The following is a 13,431-nucleotide window of genomic DNA, read 5'->3' on the forward strand; positions in this document are numbered from 1 at the left end:
CTCAAGGTGGGTGACGCCTCACGATGGCGGGTGACGCCTCAGGATGGTGACGCCTCACGATGGTGGGTGACACCTCCAGGCGGTGACACCTCCCGCCGGTGACGCGGCCTCGCGTGGCGGGTGACGCATGGCGGCGGTGCCCCCGCGCGGCGCCGCCTCAGAAGCCGTTGCCGCTGATGTTGATGGACTGCAGGTCGGCCACCTGCATGACGTTGATGCCGCCGCCCGCCAGGCGCGCGATGCCCTCGGGGCACAGCGCCTCCATGGCCACCATGTTGGTGGCGATGAGGGCCGAGGGGGCGGCCGCGTCGCCGGCGGCGCCGCCCGTGTCCAGGGGGACGGCGACGCTCATGGCGGCGCCGCCGGCCGCGCCGCCCTTCTTGTTCTGGTGCGTCTTGATGTGCTTGGAGAGGTGGTCGCTCCGCATGAAGCGCTTGGGACACTCGGGACATGCGAACTTCTTCTCTCCTGGGAGGGGACGGACACGCACGCGTCGGGAGGCGCTTCCCGGATGGAAAGGGCTTTATCCCGGGAATAGCGCGGCGCTCCTGATCCCGCCTGGCCCACGCGCTGCGCTCCGGCACTTGGGATCCCCTCGGGTTGACGCATGGGGACGGCGGCTTTGCCACCTCCGCGGAAAAGCGGGAAGGATTCCCGGCCATCCCATAGCCCTGCCCGGTGCCGGGACACCGGGCGGCCCCATGCAGGAGGGCCCCGTCCGTGCGGATTCCCGCTCCATATCCCGCTCCGCACGCGTTCCCGCTCCATGTGCCGCTCTACGCCCATTCCCACTCAGCGTGTTGCTCCATGCGCATTCCCGCTCCACGTGCTGCCCTGTGCGCATCCCACCCTGTGTGCAGTCCCGCTCCACATCCCGCTCCGTGCGCATTCCCACTCCACATCCCGCTCTGTGTGTGTTCCCACTCCACACGCTGCTCCGTGTGCATTCCCGCTCCGTGTTCCCACTTGGCGCTCCCGCTCCATGTGCAATCCCGCTCCCCATCCCGCTCCGTGTGCATTCCTGCTCCACATCCCGCTCCGTGTGCCTTCCTGCTCGGCACTCCCGCTCCGCATGCAATCCCGCTCCATGTGTGTTCCCACTCCACATCCCGCTCCGTGCGCATTCCCACTCAGCATTCCCCCTCAGCGCTCCTGTTCCATGTGCGTTCCCGCTCCGCATCCCGCTCTGTGTGCATTCCCGCTCCGCATCCCGCTCTGTGTGCGTTCCCGCTCCACATCCCGCTCCGTGCGCATTCCCGTTCAGTGCTCCTGCTCCATGTGCAATCCCGCTCCGTATTCTGCTTTGTGTGCGTTCCCGCTCCACATCCCGCTCCACGTGCATTCCCGCTCAGCATTCCCCCTCAGTGCTCCTCTTCCATGTGCGTTCCTGCTGCACATCCCGCTCCATGTGCAATCCTGCTCCGCATCCTGCTCAGTGTGAGTTCCCGCTCCACATCCCGCTCTGTGCACGTTCCCACTCCATATCCCGCTGTGTGTGTGTTCCCACTGCACATCCTGCTCGATGTGCAATCCTGCTCCACATCCTGCTCAGTGTGTGTTCCTGCTCCGCATCCCGCTCCATGTGCAATCCTGCTCAATGTGTGTTCCCGCTCCGCATCCCGCTCCGCGAGCCCTCCCGCTTGGTGTTCCCGCTCCGTGCGCCCTCCCACTTGGCGCTCCCGCTCGGCGCTCCCGCTCCGCGTGCCCTCCCGCTCCACATCCTGCTCAGTGTGTGTTCCCACTCCACATCCCGCTCCGTGCGCCCTCTGGCCCCGCGTTCCCGCTCCATGTGCAATCCCGCTCCACATCCCGCTCCGTGCGCCCTCCTGCTCGGCGTTCCCGCTCCATGTGCATTCCCGCTCCACATCCCGCTCTGTGCGCCCTCCCGCTCCACATGCCGCTCCGTGTGCATTCCCGCTCCACATCCCGCTCCACGCTCCCGCTCCACATGCTGCTCCATGTGCAATCCCGCTCCACATGCTGCTCCGTGTGCATTCCCGCTCCACATCCCGCTCCGCGTTCCCGCTCCACATGCTGCTCCATGTGCAATCCCGCTCCACATGCTGCTCCGTGTGCATTCCCGCTCTGCGCGCCCTCCCGCTCGGCGTTCCCGCTCCATGTGCATTCCCGCTCCGCATCCCGCTCCGCGTGCCCTCCCGCTCCGCATCCCGCTCTGTGCGCCCTCCCGCTCGGTGTTCCCGCTCCATGTGCATTCCCGCTCCGCATCCCGCTCCGCGCGCCCTCCCGCTCGGCGTTCCCGCTCCGTGTGCATTCCCGCTCCGCATCCCGCTCGGCGCTCCCACTCCGTACCGGTGTGCGTGCGCTTGTGCCGCTGCAGCTCGTCGGAGCGCGTGAAGCGCTTCCCGCAGAGCACCCAGGTGCACTCGAAGGGCCGCTCGCCCGTGTGCCAGCGCAGGTGCGCGCGCAGGTGCGACGTCTTCCCGTACACCTTCCCGCAGCCGGGAATGTGGCAGATGTGCTGCTTCTTCTTGCCGGGATCGCTGGAGCTCCTGGGAGAGCGCGGGGAGAGGAGCGCTCAGGGAGCGGCCCCAGGGACGTCCCCGCAGCACCCGGATGGCCCTGGAAGAGCCTCCGGGCTCATCCCTCCAGCCCACACGGCCCTGGAAGAGCCTCCGGGGACATCCCTGCAGCACGCGGACAGCCCTGGAATTGCCTCCGGACATATCCGCGCGGCAGCCGGATGGCCCTGGAAGAGCCTCCGGGGACATGCCTGCGGTGCCCAGATGGCCCTGGAATTGCCTCCAGGCACATCCCTCTGGCACTCGGATGGCCCTGGAATTGCCTCCGGGCTCATCCCTGCAGTGCCCAGACAGCCCTGGAATTGCCTCTGGGCTCATGCCTGCAGCACCTGGATGGCCATGGAACTGCCTCTGGGTTCACCCCCGTGGCGCCCGGATGGCCCTGGAAGCATCTCCAGACACATCCCTTCAACACTCGGATGGCCCTGGAATTGCCTCCGGACACATCCCCATGGTGCCTGGATAGCCCTGGAATTGCCTCCAGGCACATCCCCGTAGCGCCCGGATGGCCCTGGAAGCATCTCCGGGCTCATCCCTGTGGTGCCCAGATGGCCCTGGACGCGTCTCCGGACACATCCGCGCGGCTCCCGCCGCTCGCTCCCTACCTTCCCTCGCTGTCCTTGCAGTAGGGGCAGGTGCACGCTTCCCGCCGCACCTTCCGGCTCTGCTGCGGCTGCGGATCCGGGCTGGTCTCCCCCTCTTCCCCGGCCGCCGCGTCGTCTCCGAGCCCGTCCCCGCCGGCTCCGTGCAGGCCCAGCTGGGCGCCGTGCTCTCCTGCAGGGAACGGCACCGGTCACGCGGCTCCGGCCGCGGTCCCGGGGCTGGGAACGGGGCTCCCACCCGGATCTCCGCAGGATCGGAGCTGGGAAAGAGCCCCGGCGGGACGAGCCGCAGGATTCAATTCCTACGGATCCTTCCCCTGTGTTTTCCGGGCAACCGCGGAGCCGGAAAGGTCCCGGAAAAGGTCTTTGACGGAGCCGGAGGAATTCGCTCCTTCCAGCCGTTCTCCTCATTCCCGGGAATTCGCCTGCCCTCCCAGCCCCCACGCGCGGATCCATGGAGCCTTGGGAAAACCCTCCCGCCGGCCTCCCCGCCGCCACCTGCCAACTATTCCAGCTATTCCAGCTCAACCTTGCGCCGACTCCGAGCGAAAATATCAACGGAGCTGATAAAGCGAGTGCCAAAACACCCCGGATTCGGCCCGGACACAATTCCCACGGCCACTTCCCAGCCATCCGAGGCTGTTTTCCCTCCCATCCGAGGCTGGCGGGAGGGATGCGCAGGACACAAGCACTTCCCGGCCCTCCCGCGTCGACACCTGGAACGTTTGGGATTTTAACCTCCATTTTTCCACTTTGCAACCCTTCCTTATCCCTAATTTTCAGGGCCAGCTTTCCCTTTGCAAACCATGTCTCGCATGGGAAAAAGTGGGATTAAGTTGATGGAAACTCATCCAGCGCCGCACACGGAAAGCGGCTGCCGCTCCCTCAAGGAGCGATTCCCAATAATATAAAAACGGGAGGAATTAGAGGGTGGAGCTGCCACATCCGCATCCATAAAACATGCGGAATGTGGGATGAGGGGGACGGAAGAGGAGGAAGTTTTTAAGCCGCTCCGTTTCCATTTCCCTTCTATGTCTCTCCATGGATTCCGGTGTCTAATTCCATCTCCGATCCCGCGGGGGGTTACTCCCCTCTGGAGCGGCAGGCGGCTCCGATGAGGATGGACACAAGGGAGTGGAATTTTCCTTAAAATGCTGCTTTTTGGGGCTGAGCATCCCCGGAGCTCGTGCCAACCTGCAGCGCTCCCCGGGCACATCCTGGGATTTCATCCCGCATCCCGGAGGGAGTTTCACACCGTCCGCAGGAATGACGCCGAATTCCCGGTGCCTCCGTCATTCCCACCGGCTCCTCTGCCCTTACCAGCAGGTGTCAGTGGTTCCCTACGGAAGCGGCACTGGAAATGCCAAGCCAGGATCCGAAAGGTCCGGAGCGGCTTTTTCCATGTCCATCTGGTGCCCAGCAAGGGACAGAGCTCCGAGCTGCATCCCGAGGATCGTGGCACGGACACGAGGATTCGCCAAGGAAATTTAGGAATTCCAGGATTCACCTGGAAATGTAGGGGTCGGACGCTCCATGCGCCCTGGCAGCACAAAGGGAGAGGGTCTGATCCCTCTTCCCTGCTATTCCCAGGAAAAAGTTGGCATTGGAATAAGGGCAGGATCAGCTTGGCAAAGCCCGGGAAAAACAGCGCTTCCCTCCAAGCACACGAGGAGCCGGAGCAGGACGGGAATCCCGAGCAGGAGGAGCCCGAATCCGTCTCTCCGACGGCGCCGCTTTCGGGAAGCTCGGCCAGGCCCTGCTCTACCTCACCAGCAACATTCCCGCACTTCCTACGTTTAGGAATTTTGGGATAAAACCCTTTCATTCCGCCCCTTTCCCTTCCGCAAGCTCTTGGAAGCTTCCGTAGTTGGAAACAAGGACGGCTCTGGATTCAACATTCCCTTGTCGCTGCCATCCCGGGAAGGCTGTCAGGAAAAGAAAGGAGGAGACGCGGCCGCGTGCTTGGAAAGGGGGAGAATCCAGCCCCGATTTCCTGGAATAGCTTCAGCTTCCAAACGCGCGGATGTTTTGGAGCCCGCCGGCACGTCCCACGTCTCCCTCCTCGTTAACCTACGGCTCCCATCTAATTAAGATCCCAATAAATTACGGATCTCAGAGCGCCAGCGGATCCGACGGCGCCGAAGCCTCCAGAATATTGCGATTCCGGGAAGAAAAACTTGGCAGGGAGAAACCAGCTGGAGAATTTATGGATATTATCTCGGCTAATAGGGATGACTGCAGGACTAGAGCTTTTCCGAAGGCTGCCAGGGCCCTGCTCCGCACTCGGAATCCCTGGAGCCCTTAAAAACACATTAATAGCAGAACGAGCTGCTGCCTTTTTTCCCTCTTTTCTTCCTTTTTCTCCTTAAGAAACCTTGGGAAGGAAGGAATGACGGATTTGCCTGCAAGGATGGGACACGCCGCGAGATCGGAGCCATGAGGATGGGAAATGCTGGGAAAAGCAGCATTGGGATCCAAAATAAATCCGCTTGGGATGGGTGGGCAACAGCACTGGAAAAACGGGAGCAGATTGGAGCTACTGGCCGGAAATGATGGGACAGGGATCAGATGGAATAAACCCAATGGAACCAGAAGGAAAACGGAAGCAAAACGGGAGCAGAGATGGAGAGAAGGGAAATAGAGCCAAGGGGCAACGCGCAGCCCGGAGCATCCCGAATCCCGCGGCCGATCCCGCCGGAGCGCGCGGGCGAGCCAAGGAAGCCGCATCCAGCTCCCATATCCATACATATCCCATATCCAACGTCGCCTCCTCTTCCTTTGGCACCCAAGGCGGTGGCCGGAAGCTCCATCCCGCTGCTGCTCATCCCTTTTCCGAATATTCCAGGCCTCCGGCTCCAAGCAGATCCAAGGAGCTCGATCCCGTCCCCTCCATCCGGATGGCGCTCGAGCTCCCGCCTGATTCGTGACCCGAGTTATTCCTCGCTGGAAAACGCTGGGGAAAATTAGCCGGGCTCCGTCCTAACGACGCGTCGGAATTCCAGAGAGCGGAGCGGGAATCGGTGCGAATTTGGAGCCGCCTCCTAATTATGACTAATTGCGGCTTAATTTAGGATTTAATGGCTGGAGAAGCCGCTCGGCGGGTTCCGCGACACCCTTCAATCCTTGGAAGCTTCGGAGCGTCACATCCGACTGCTCTTCCTTTGGGAAGGGGGGAAATCACTCAAGAAATGCGGGATTGACGCTGGGAATGGTTTGGGAAACCTCTGGTTGGCCCCAGGGATGCAGAATTCCTTCTCCAGGCTGCAAACTCACAGGCAGCTCTCCCTAAATTCCCTTGGGATCAATGCAAAAGAGGGATAAACCTCGGGAGGGCCGGCAGAGCTTCCCCTTGGGATCGCTGCCGGAGCGCGGCCCCAAAAAGACACTAAATGGCCCCAAAAAGATGCGGAGGCGGCAGGAAAAAGGGATCCGCCTCGTTCGGAGCGGCTGCGCCGGGGCGATAACCGGGAGGAAGAGGCAGGGCCGGACAAGGGAGGCCGAAGATTAGGAAGGAGCCGGGAACCGGTCGGACCGGCGCGGCCGGCGGGATGGAGCCGCAGCCGCCCGCGGAGCCGCCCGCTCCGGAGGCGCCGGCCGCGGGATCCGGGACGGGATCCGGGACGGCTCCCGGCCGGCCCGCGGTCACAAAGCGCCTCTGAAAAGCAGGGAAAAGGGAGACACAATCGGGGCTTTGCGTCCGTGTCCCCGAGGATCCCGAGGGATTTCGCTCCCTCGGGAAGGGGAAGCCGACGCGTTCGGCCCAATTCGGGTCTCCCCGGAGCGAGGCCGGACCCCGAAGGGCCTCCCCGTGTCGGCCTCTTCCTCCTCCCCCTCCTCCTCCTCGGCGGAGCTGAAAGGGGAAGAGAAACCGGGCGGCGCAAAGGGGCCTCGGGAGCAAAACGCGGCTTGGGAGCCTCCAAAGGGGGTCGGGAGCCTCCAAAGGGGGATCGGGAGCCTCCAAAGGGGGATCGGGAGCCTCCAAAGTGGGGTTAGGAGCCTCCAAGGGGGCATTAGGAGCCTCCAAAGGGTGTTGGGAGCCTCCAAAGGGGGATCGGGAGCCCCCAAAGGGGGATCGGGAGCCTCCAAAGAGGCTTCGGGAGCCCCTAAGTGGGGTTAGGAGCCTCCAAAGGGGCATTAGGAGCCTCCAAAGGGTGTTGGGAGCCTCCAAAGGGGGATCGGGAGTCCCCAAAGGGGGGTCGGGAGCCCCCAAAGGGGGGTCGGGAGCCCCTAAGTGGGGTTAGGAGCCTCCAAAGGGGGGTTCCGGAGCCTCCAAAGTGGGGTCGGGAGCCTCCAAAGTGGGGTCGGGAGCCTCCAAAGTGGGGTCGGGAGCCTCCAAAGGGGGATCGGGAGCCCCAAAGGGGGATCGGGAGCCCCAAAGGGGGATCGGGAGCCCCTAAGTGGGGTTAGGAGCCTCCAAAGGGGGATCGGGAGCCCCAAAGGGGGATCGGGAGCCCCCAAAGGGGGATCGGGAGCCCCTAAGTGGGGTTAGGAGCCTCCAAAGGGGGGTCGGGAGCCCCCCAAAGGTTTTTTCCCGATTTTTTTTCCCTAGGGATGTTAAAAAGGCGGCTGGGAAGCAGAACTGGCACCCAGGACATGGGGCCGTGGCCCCCGCGGCGCTGGGAAGGGAGGAAAATGACCCGGGAGAGGAGGGCTCCGGAGCGGCCTCCCCGCTCCGCCTCCGAGGGCAGAGCCGCCGGCTCCGACGCCCCTTCCTCCTCCTCCTCCTCCTCCTCCTGGTGTCCAGGACAAGCGCCCGGAGCCCCGGGGCCTCCCCGCAGGATCCCGCTGGGAAAGGGGCTCCGGGAGGCGGAAAACCAGGACGACGGCGCCCGCCAGCGCGGGCTGCAGCAACAGCCGCAAAACAGCGCCGCGAAAACAACCCCCGGCGCCGCCTGTTCCGCCGCCTGTTTCTCGCGAGAGGGGATTGAGCAACCGCGACGCGGCCAGCGCCAAATCCGCCTTGGCAGCCGGAACTGAAGGGAAATGTTTTTTGGGGAAAAAGCAACGCACTGAGTTCCTCCTGGCACCGATTTGCCGAAATATCCCTGCGGAGCCCGGCTCTCCCGGCGGAGCCCGGCTCTCCGGCTCCCGGGAGGGAATTCCCAAGGGCTTTGGGTGTGTTTGTGTCCTCCTCGGAGGAGGCGGGGAATAACAAATGGGATTTGAGCCGGTTTTGGCGCTTTCCTCGCTCCTAAAAAGGCTCCGGCTCTCCCTGCAGCCGAGCGGCTCATCCCGACGCGGCTCCGGGAACCTTCCCAGCCCATCCCGGCCCTGGTGGATCCCGCGCTCCTCCCTGCCCGTCTCCCTTTTTCCGGCATCTCCTCTGGCTTTTCAAGCTTTAGAAATGCCAATAAGAGCTGAGGGAATTTGGGGAATGAGCGGAGGCCGAGCGCTGCCTTCCTGCTCAATTCTGCACGGATTCCTCCCTCCTCCAGCCCAAAGGGAGTTCTGGGAATCGGCGGAATCCGAGCGGGAAAGGAGAGCCTGATCCTGCCCGGATTCCTCCCTCCTCCAGCCCAAAGGGAGTTCTGGGAATCGGCGGAATCCGAGCGGGAAAGGAGAGCCTGATCCTGCCCGGATTCCTCCCTCCTCCAGCCCAAAGGGAGTTCTGGGAATCGGCGGAATCCGAGCGGGAAAGGAGAGCCTGATTCCGCCCGGATTCCTCCCTCCTCCAGCCCAAAGGGAGTTCTGGGAATCGGCGGAATCCGAGCGGGAAAGGAGAGCCTGATCCTGCCCGGATTCCTCCCTCCTCCGGCCCTCGCGCAGCCGCTTCCGACCGCGCGGAGAACGCGGAACCCGGGATGCTCCGAGCGTTCCTCCTCGGGAGCCACTTACCGGCCGTGTTGGCGATGGCCAGCGGCAGCCCCTGCAGCTGGTGCACCTGGATCCCGGACGCTCCCAAGGCACTGAGGTTAATAGTCTGGAGGCCGGGCACGGAGGAGAGCTGCGCCGCGTTGACGGTGACGGTGCCGCCGGGCAGCGAGGCCACGGGCGCCAGCGCGGCGCTGCTGGTGGCCCCCGTGGGCGCCAGGGACACCCCTTGCACGGGGGCCAGCGTGATAGTCTGCGCCTGCGCGTTCTGCACCTGCACGTTCTGCAGCTGGATGGTCTGCCAGCTCACCTGCCCGTTGGGCCCCACCGTGGGCGTGCGGATCAGGATGGGCCCGGAGTTGGGCAGCGCCTGCAGCTGCAGGTTCTGCAGCGCGTCCTGCGCCAGGGCCTGCCCGGCGAAGCCCTGCGCCGGCTGCAGCACCTGCCCGCCCTGCACCAGCTGCGGCTGCAGCAGGAGCTGCTGCTGCTGCTGCGCGGCCGCCGCGTCGCCCTCCTTCTGCGGCGCCGCCGCGGGCACCGGGCCCTGCAGCGAGTCCGAGGCGCCGGCGCTGCGGGCCGGGAAGCTGGCGCCGCCCGCGCCGTTGTTGTTGCTGCTGGTGGTGGTGGCCGAGAAGCTGTTGGCCGTGGTGAAGAAGGCGCCGGAGGTGACGGCGGTGGCGGCGGCGGCGGTGGCCGAGGTGGCCGGCGGCGCGTCGGCGGGCGCGGGCGCCGCGGGGGCGGCCACGCTGCTCACGGGCAGCAGCGTGATGTTGCCGTTGAGGGCCACGGGCACGTTGGCCACGTACTGCGCGCTGTTGGGCAGCCCCACGCCCTGCAGCGGCACCGCCTGCGGCAGCAGGTTGGGCACGGCCAGCAGGTTCCCCGCGCCCGCGCGGCCGCCCAGGAGCTGCTGGTTGGAGCCCGGCACCAGCTGCAGCTGCCCGGCCGCGTCCTGCTGCACGTTGACCTGCGCCGCGGGCGCCGTGAACTGCAGCTGCTGCCCGTCGATGGTCTGGAACTGCGGGATCACCTGGTACTGGATGTTGGGCAGGACGCCCGGCAGCCCCGCCAGCACCTGCTGGTTCTGCAGGTTGGAGGCGGCCGCCACCACGTAGGGCCCGGCGCTCACGGGGCGGCTCTTGGCGTCGGCGTTCCCGGCGGGATCCTTGGACGGGGTCGGCGTTCCCGAGCCGCCCGACAGGAGCTGCCAGCCGTTGGGGGACGGCGCCAGCTGCGCCGCGGCCGCCGACAGGTCCAGCTCGCCGCCGGCGCCCGCCTGGCCCTGGGAGCCGTCGGAATTCTCGTTGGGAGACTCGATGCGGCTGCAGGTGGCCGCGAGCAGGGCCAGCGGCGACGGCTGCGACTCCTGCGCGGGGAGAGGAGGAGTCAGCGGCGCCGGGGGCCGCCCCGTGGGCCGGCCGGGAATGGGGAGGAAAATAGGGAAAGGGAAAAAAAAAAAAAAAAAGGGAGAAGCCAGGGAGGAGCCTGCTTGGAAAAGATAAACACTCCTTCCCGAGAGAACCCACCCACAGGAAAATACAACTGTCAGGACGGGAGGGACGGAGGCTCCGGCCTCCGGGAGGGCGGGAGCAGGGAAAACCCCGAGCCAGAGGTCCCCAAAGGGAGGGAATCTCCCCAGGGAAGCTGCTCCCGCGGGGACGCGCGGACGGATACGGAGAGGAGCCGGGCGCGGGGCGAAAGCCCCGTTTTGGAGCGGGGGGAGGCGGGAAAGGCTCCGAGCACGGATTCCGGAGCCGGAGCTTGGGAAAGGCTCCGAGCACGGATTCCGGAGCCGGAGCTTGGGAAAGGCTCCGAGCACGGATTCCGGAGCCGGGAGCCCCGCGCTCACCTGGGCCTCGGCGCCGCTGCTGGTGCTGCTGGCGTCGCCGTCGCCCTTGTCGGGCTTCACCGGCGCCATCTCCTCCGGACCCTCCTGGTCTGCGCGGGCGGGAGACGGGAATCAGCGCGCGGCGCCGGGAAGGGGGGACACGGGGACACGGGGACAGCGGAAGGGGCATTTTTTGGGGGGGGGGGCAGGGGGGGCCCTGCTCTGTTTTCGGGAGCTGCCCGGGGGCAGCGGCCGCTCAGGCCGGATCCTCCCGGCGCCTCCGGATGCTCCCGGTTCCCGGGGCCTCCCCTTCGCCCCCCTCTCCTCGCCCCCCCCGCCCCGGGATCCACCCCCAGGACAGGGGTTTTCCCGGGCGGATCCAGCCCACCGGCTTCCCCCGGGATCCCCGGGATTCCCGGGAGCGGCCGGGGGGCTGCCCCCCGCTCCTAACCCCCCCCCCCGCTCCTGTATTTGCCCCCCCAAAAACCCTCCCCAACCCCCCCCCATTCCCGAACATGGAGGGGGGGGCACCGGGCCCCCCCCCGCATTCCTCCCTGCTTCCCTGCGCCCCCCCCGGGCTATTCCCAGGCTCTTTCCCCCGGTTTTCCAAAAGCTCCAAGCCCCGAAACGCCCCATCGGGCCCCCCCGCGATCCTCCCCTAATGCCCCCCCCCGGTACCCCCCCCCCGCAATCCGCCCCCTCCGTTCGGGCCGGGCGGCCCCGCGGCCGCCGCCCCCCCCCCCCCCCGCACCAGGTCCCTCCCTCGAGGCCTTCCCCCCTCCCCCGGGTCCCTCCCCGCCCCCCCGCGGGCAGCGCGGGCGGCGGGGCCCGGCGCGGCCCGTCCCGCCGGGGCCCGGCCCGGGGCGGAGCCGCCGCTTGGCCCCTCCGAGCGGGCGGGCGCGTGCGGGCGCCCCCTCCGCCGCCGCGTCCTCCTCCCCCCCGCCGCTCCCCGCCGCGTCCCCCGCGTTCCCCCCCCCCCCCCCCGCGGTGGGCCCGTCCTTACCGCTCATGGTGGCGGGCGGGGGGGACGGGCCCAAGCGGCGCGGGGCGGGGGGGGGGGGGCGTCTCGCTGGCGACGCGGCCTCTCCCCGCGCCGCCGACCGCCGAGGCGCTGCGAGGGAGGGAGCGGCGCGGCCCCGGCCCCGGCCCCGCGGCCCGCCCCCGCGCGCGCCGCGGCCAATCAGCGCCCGCGGCCGCCGGCGGAGCGGCGGGCGGCGCGGCCAATGGCGCGCGAGGGCGGTGCGGCGAGGGGCGGCGCCGGGGCACGCCCCGCGGCGGGGGGGGGGCGCGCCGCGGGGGGCGGCCAATGGGAGCGCGGGGGGGGGCGGCCAATCAGCGCCCGCGCGCGCGCCCCCGCGGAGACCCCGTATGGGAGCGGCCAAGGCGGCGGGAGGAGGCGCGGGGCGGGCGCCGCGCCGCGGCCAATGGGCGGCGGGAGGCGGGGCGGCCGCGTGACGGGCCGCGGGATCCGCCAATCCGCGCCCGGCTTGGCCGCGCCGGGGAAGGCGCGCTCGCCGAGTGACGGCCGCGCTGCCCAATGGGAACGCGGAGGGGCGGGCCGCGGAGGGGCGGCGCGCCAATGGGAGCGGCGCTCCGTCTCAAACGGCCCAATGGGCGGCGCGCGGGGGCGGGGCGCGCCGCCAGGGTGTGCCCTTGCGAAGGGACGGCGCGGCGGCGCCGCGAAGGTGGCGGAAGCGGCGCCATCTTGGCGCTGGCTCCGCCCGGCCCCGCGCGCGGGGTCCCGCGGCCGCCGCCGCCATCGCGGGGCCCTGTCGCGACAGCGGCGACAGCGGCGACGTCCCCTGCGCCCGCCCCGCCCCCGCGCGGACCCTCCTCACAGCGGGGCCGCCCCCTCTTCCCCCCCGTGGGTCCTGTCGCGACATCGCGTCCGCCGCTCCCTGTCGCGACGGGGCCACTCGCGGGGGCGTCGCGGACCGGCCGGGGGGCAGCGCGGCGCCCCCGCCCTGCGCTCCCCGGGCGGCGCCATCTTGGGGCCCGAAGAGGCGTGTGGTAGTCTCAGATAGTCATTAATGTTCTCAGATATTCATTAATGTTCGCAAATGTTCATTAATATTCTCAAATATTCATTAATGATCTTTAACGCTCTTGTTTTTCTCATTTTTTCCGCAGTCGGATCCTGGCTCTTGCACCAAAGGCCACGGGAATGGGCTTGGTCTGAGGGGTGGGGATGGTCCGTCCGTCCCGGCGTCCCGCTGTCCATCCCCACGTCCCGCTGTTCATCGTATCCTGACATCCATCTGCGCATCCCCGTCCACCTCCGGATCCCACTGTCTGTCCCCACATCCCACTGTCCATCGTCATATCCCGATGTCCATCCTCATGTCCTGCTGTCCGTCCTCATGTCCCGCTGTCCGTCCTCGCTCCCGCTGTCCACGCTCGTATTCCGTCATCCATCCCCCTATACCGCTGTCCATCCCCGCATCCCGCCGCCCGGCTCCCCTTTGATGCCGGCGCTCTCATCCGGAGCAGAGCCATCCCGCCGTTATCCCACCGTTATCCCGCCGGGACGGGGCGCCGCTTCCCGCCTTCCCTGCTCCTCCTGTGTTGCTTTTGGAGGCTCCACTCGGATCAGGGATCCCGAGGGGGCCGTGACGGACGGATCCTTCCTGCGCTGCTCCCGCTGTCCCTC

General features: G+C 67.3%; 1 protein-coding gene across 1 annotated transcript; it reads right to left on the bottom strand.

Annotated features, from left to right (window-relative positions):
- Window positions 1-134: 134 nt before the first annotated feature.
- Window positions 135-11,831, bottom strand: LOC148590282 (transcription factor Sp1-like). Its single transcript, XM_088539234.1, has 6 exons — window positions 11,785-11,831; window positions 10,803-10,891; window positions 8,978-10,319; window positions 3,146-3,314; window positions 2,311-2,510; window positions 135-468 (listed from the first exon to the last, which is right to left on the bottom strand). Exons 1-6 carry the CDS (start codon window positions 11,789-11,791, stop codon window positions 158-160), a joined length of 2,118 nt encoding a protein of 705 aa, XP_088395360.1. The 5' UTR covers window positions 11,792-11,831; the 3' UTR covers window positions 135-157.
- Window positions 11,832-13,431: the final 1,600 nt, after the last annotated feature.

The sequence above is a fragment of the Tinamus guttatus genome, unplaced genomic scaffold (genome assembly GCF_059628265.1).
Source record: "Tinamus guttatus ecotype Peru unplaced genomic scaffold, ASM5962826v1 Tinamus_guttatus_pri_ptg001516l, whole genome shotgun sequence".
In the NCBI taxonomy this organism is placed as follows: domain Eukaryota; kingdom Metazoa; phylum Chordata; class Aves; order Tinamiformes; family Tinamidae; genus Tinamus; species Tinamus guttatus.

What these genes read in the sequence shown, in the direction of transcription:
- LOC148590282 (XM_088539234.1), bottom strand. An exon ending in GCAGCGGCGCCGAGGCCCAG is followed by an intron (nt 10,320 to 10,802) that starts GTGAGCGCGGGG and finishes CTCCCCGCGCAG; the next exon opens with GAGTCGCAGCCGTCGCCGCT. An exon ending in GGCCATCGCCAACACGGCCG is followed by an intron (nt 3,315 to 8,977) that starts GTAAGTGGCTCC and finishes CGTTCCCTGCAG; the next exon opens with GAGAGCACGGCGCCCAGCTG.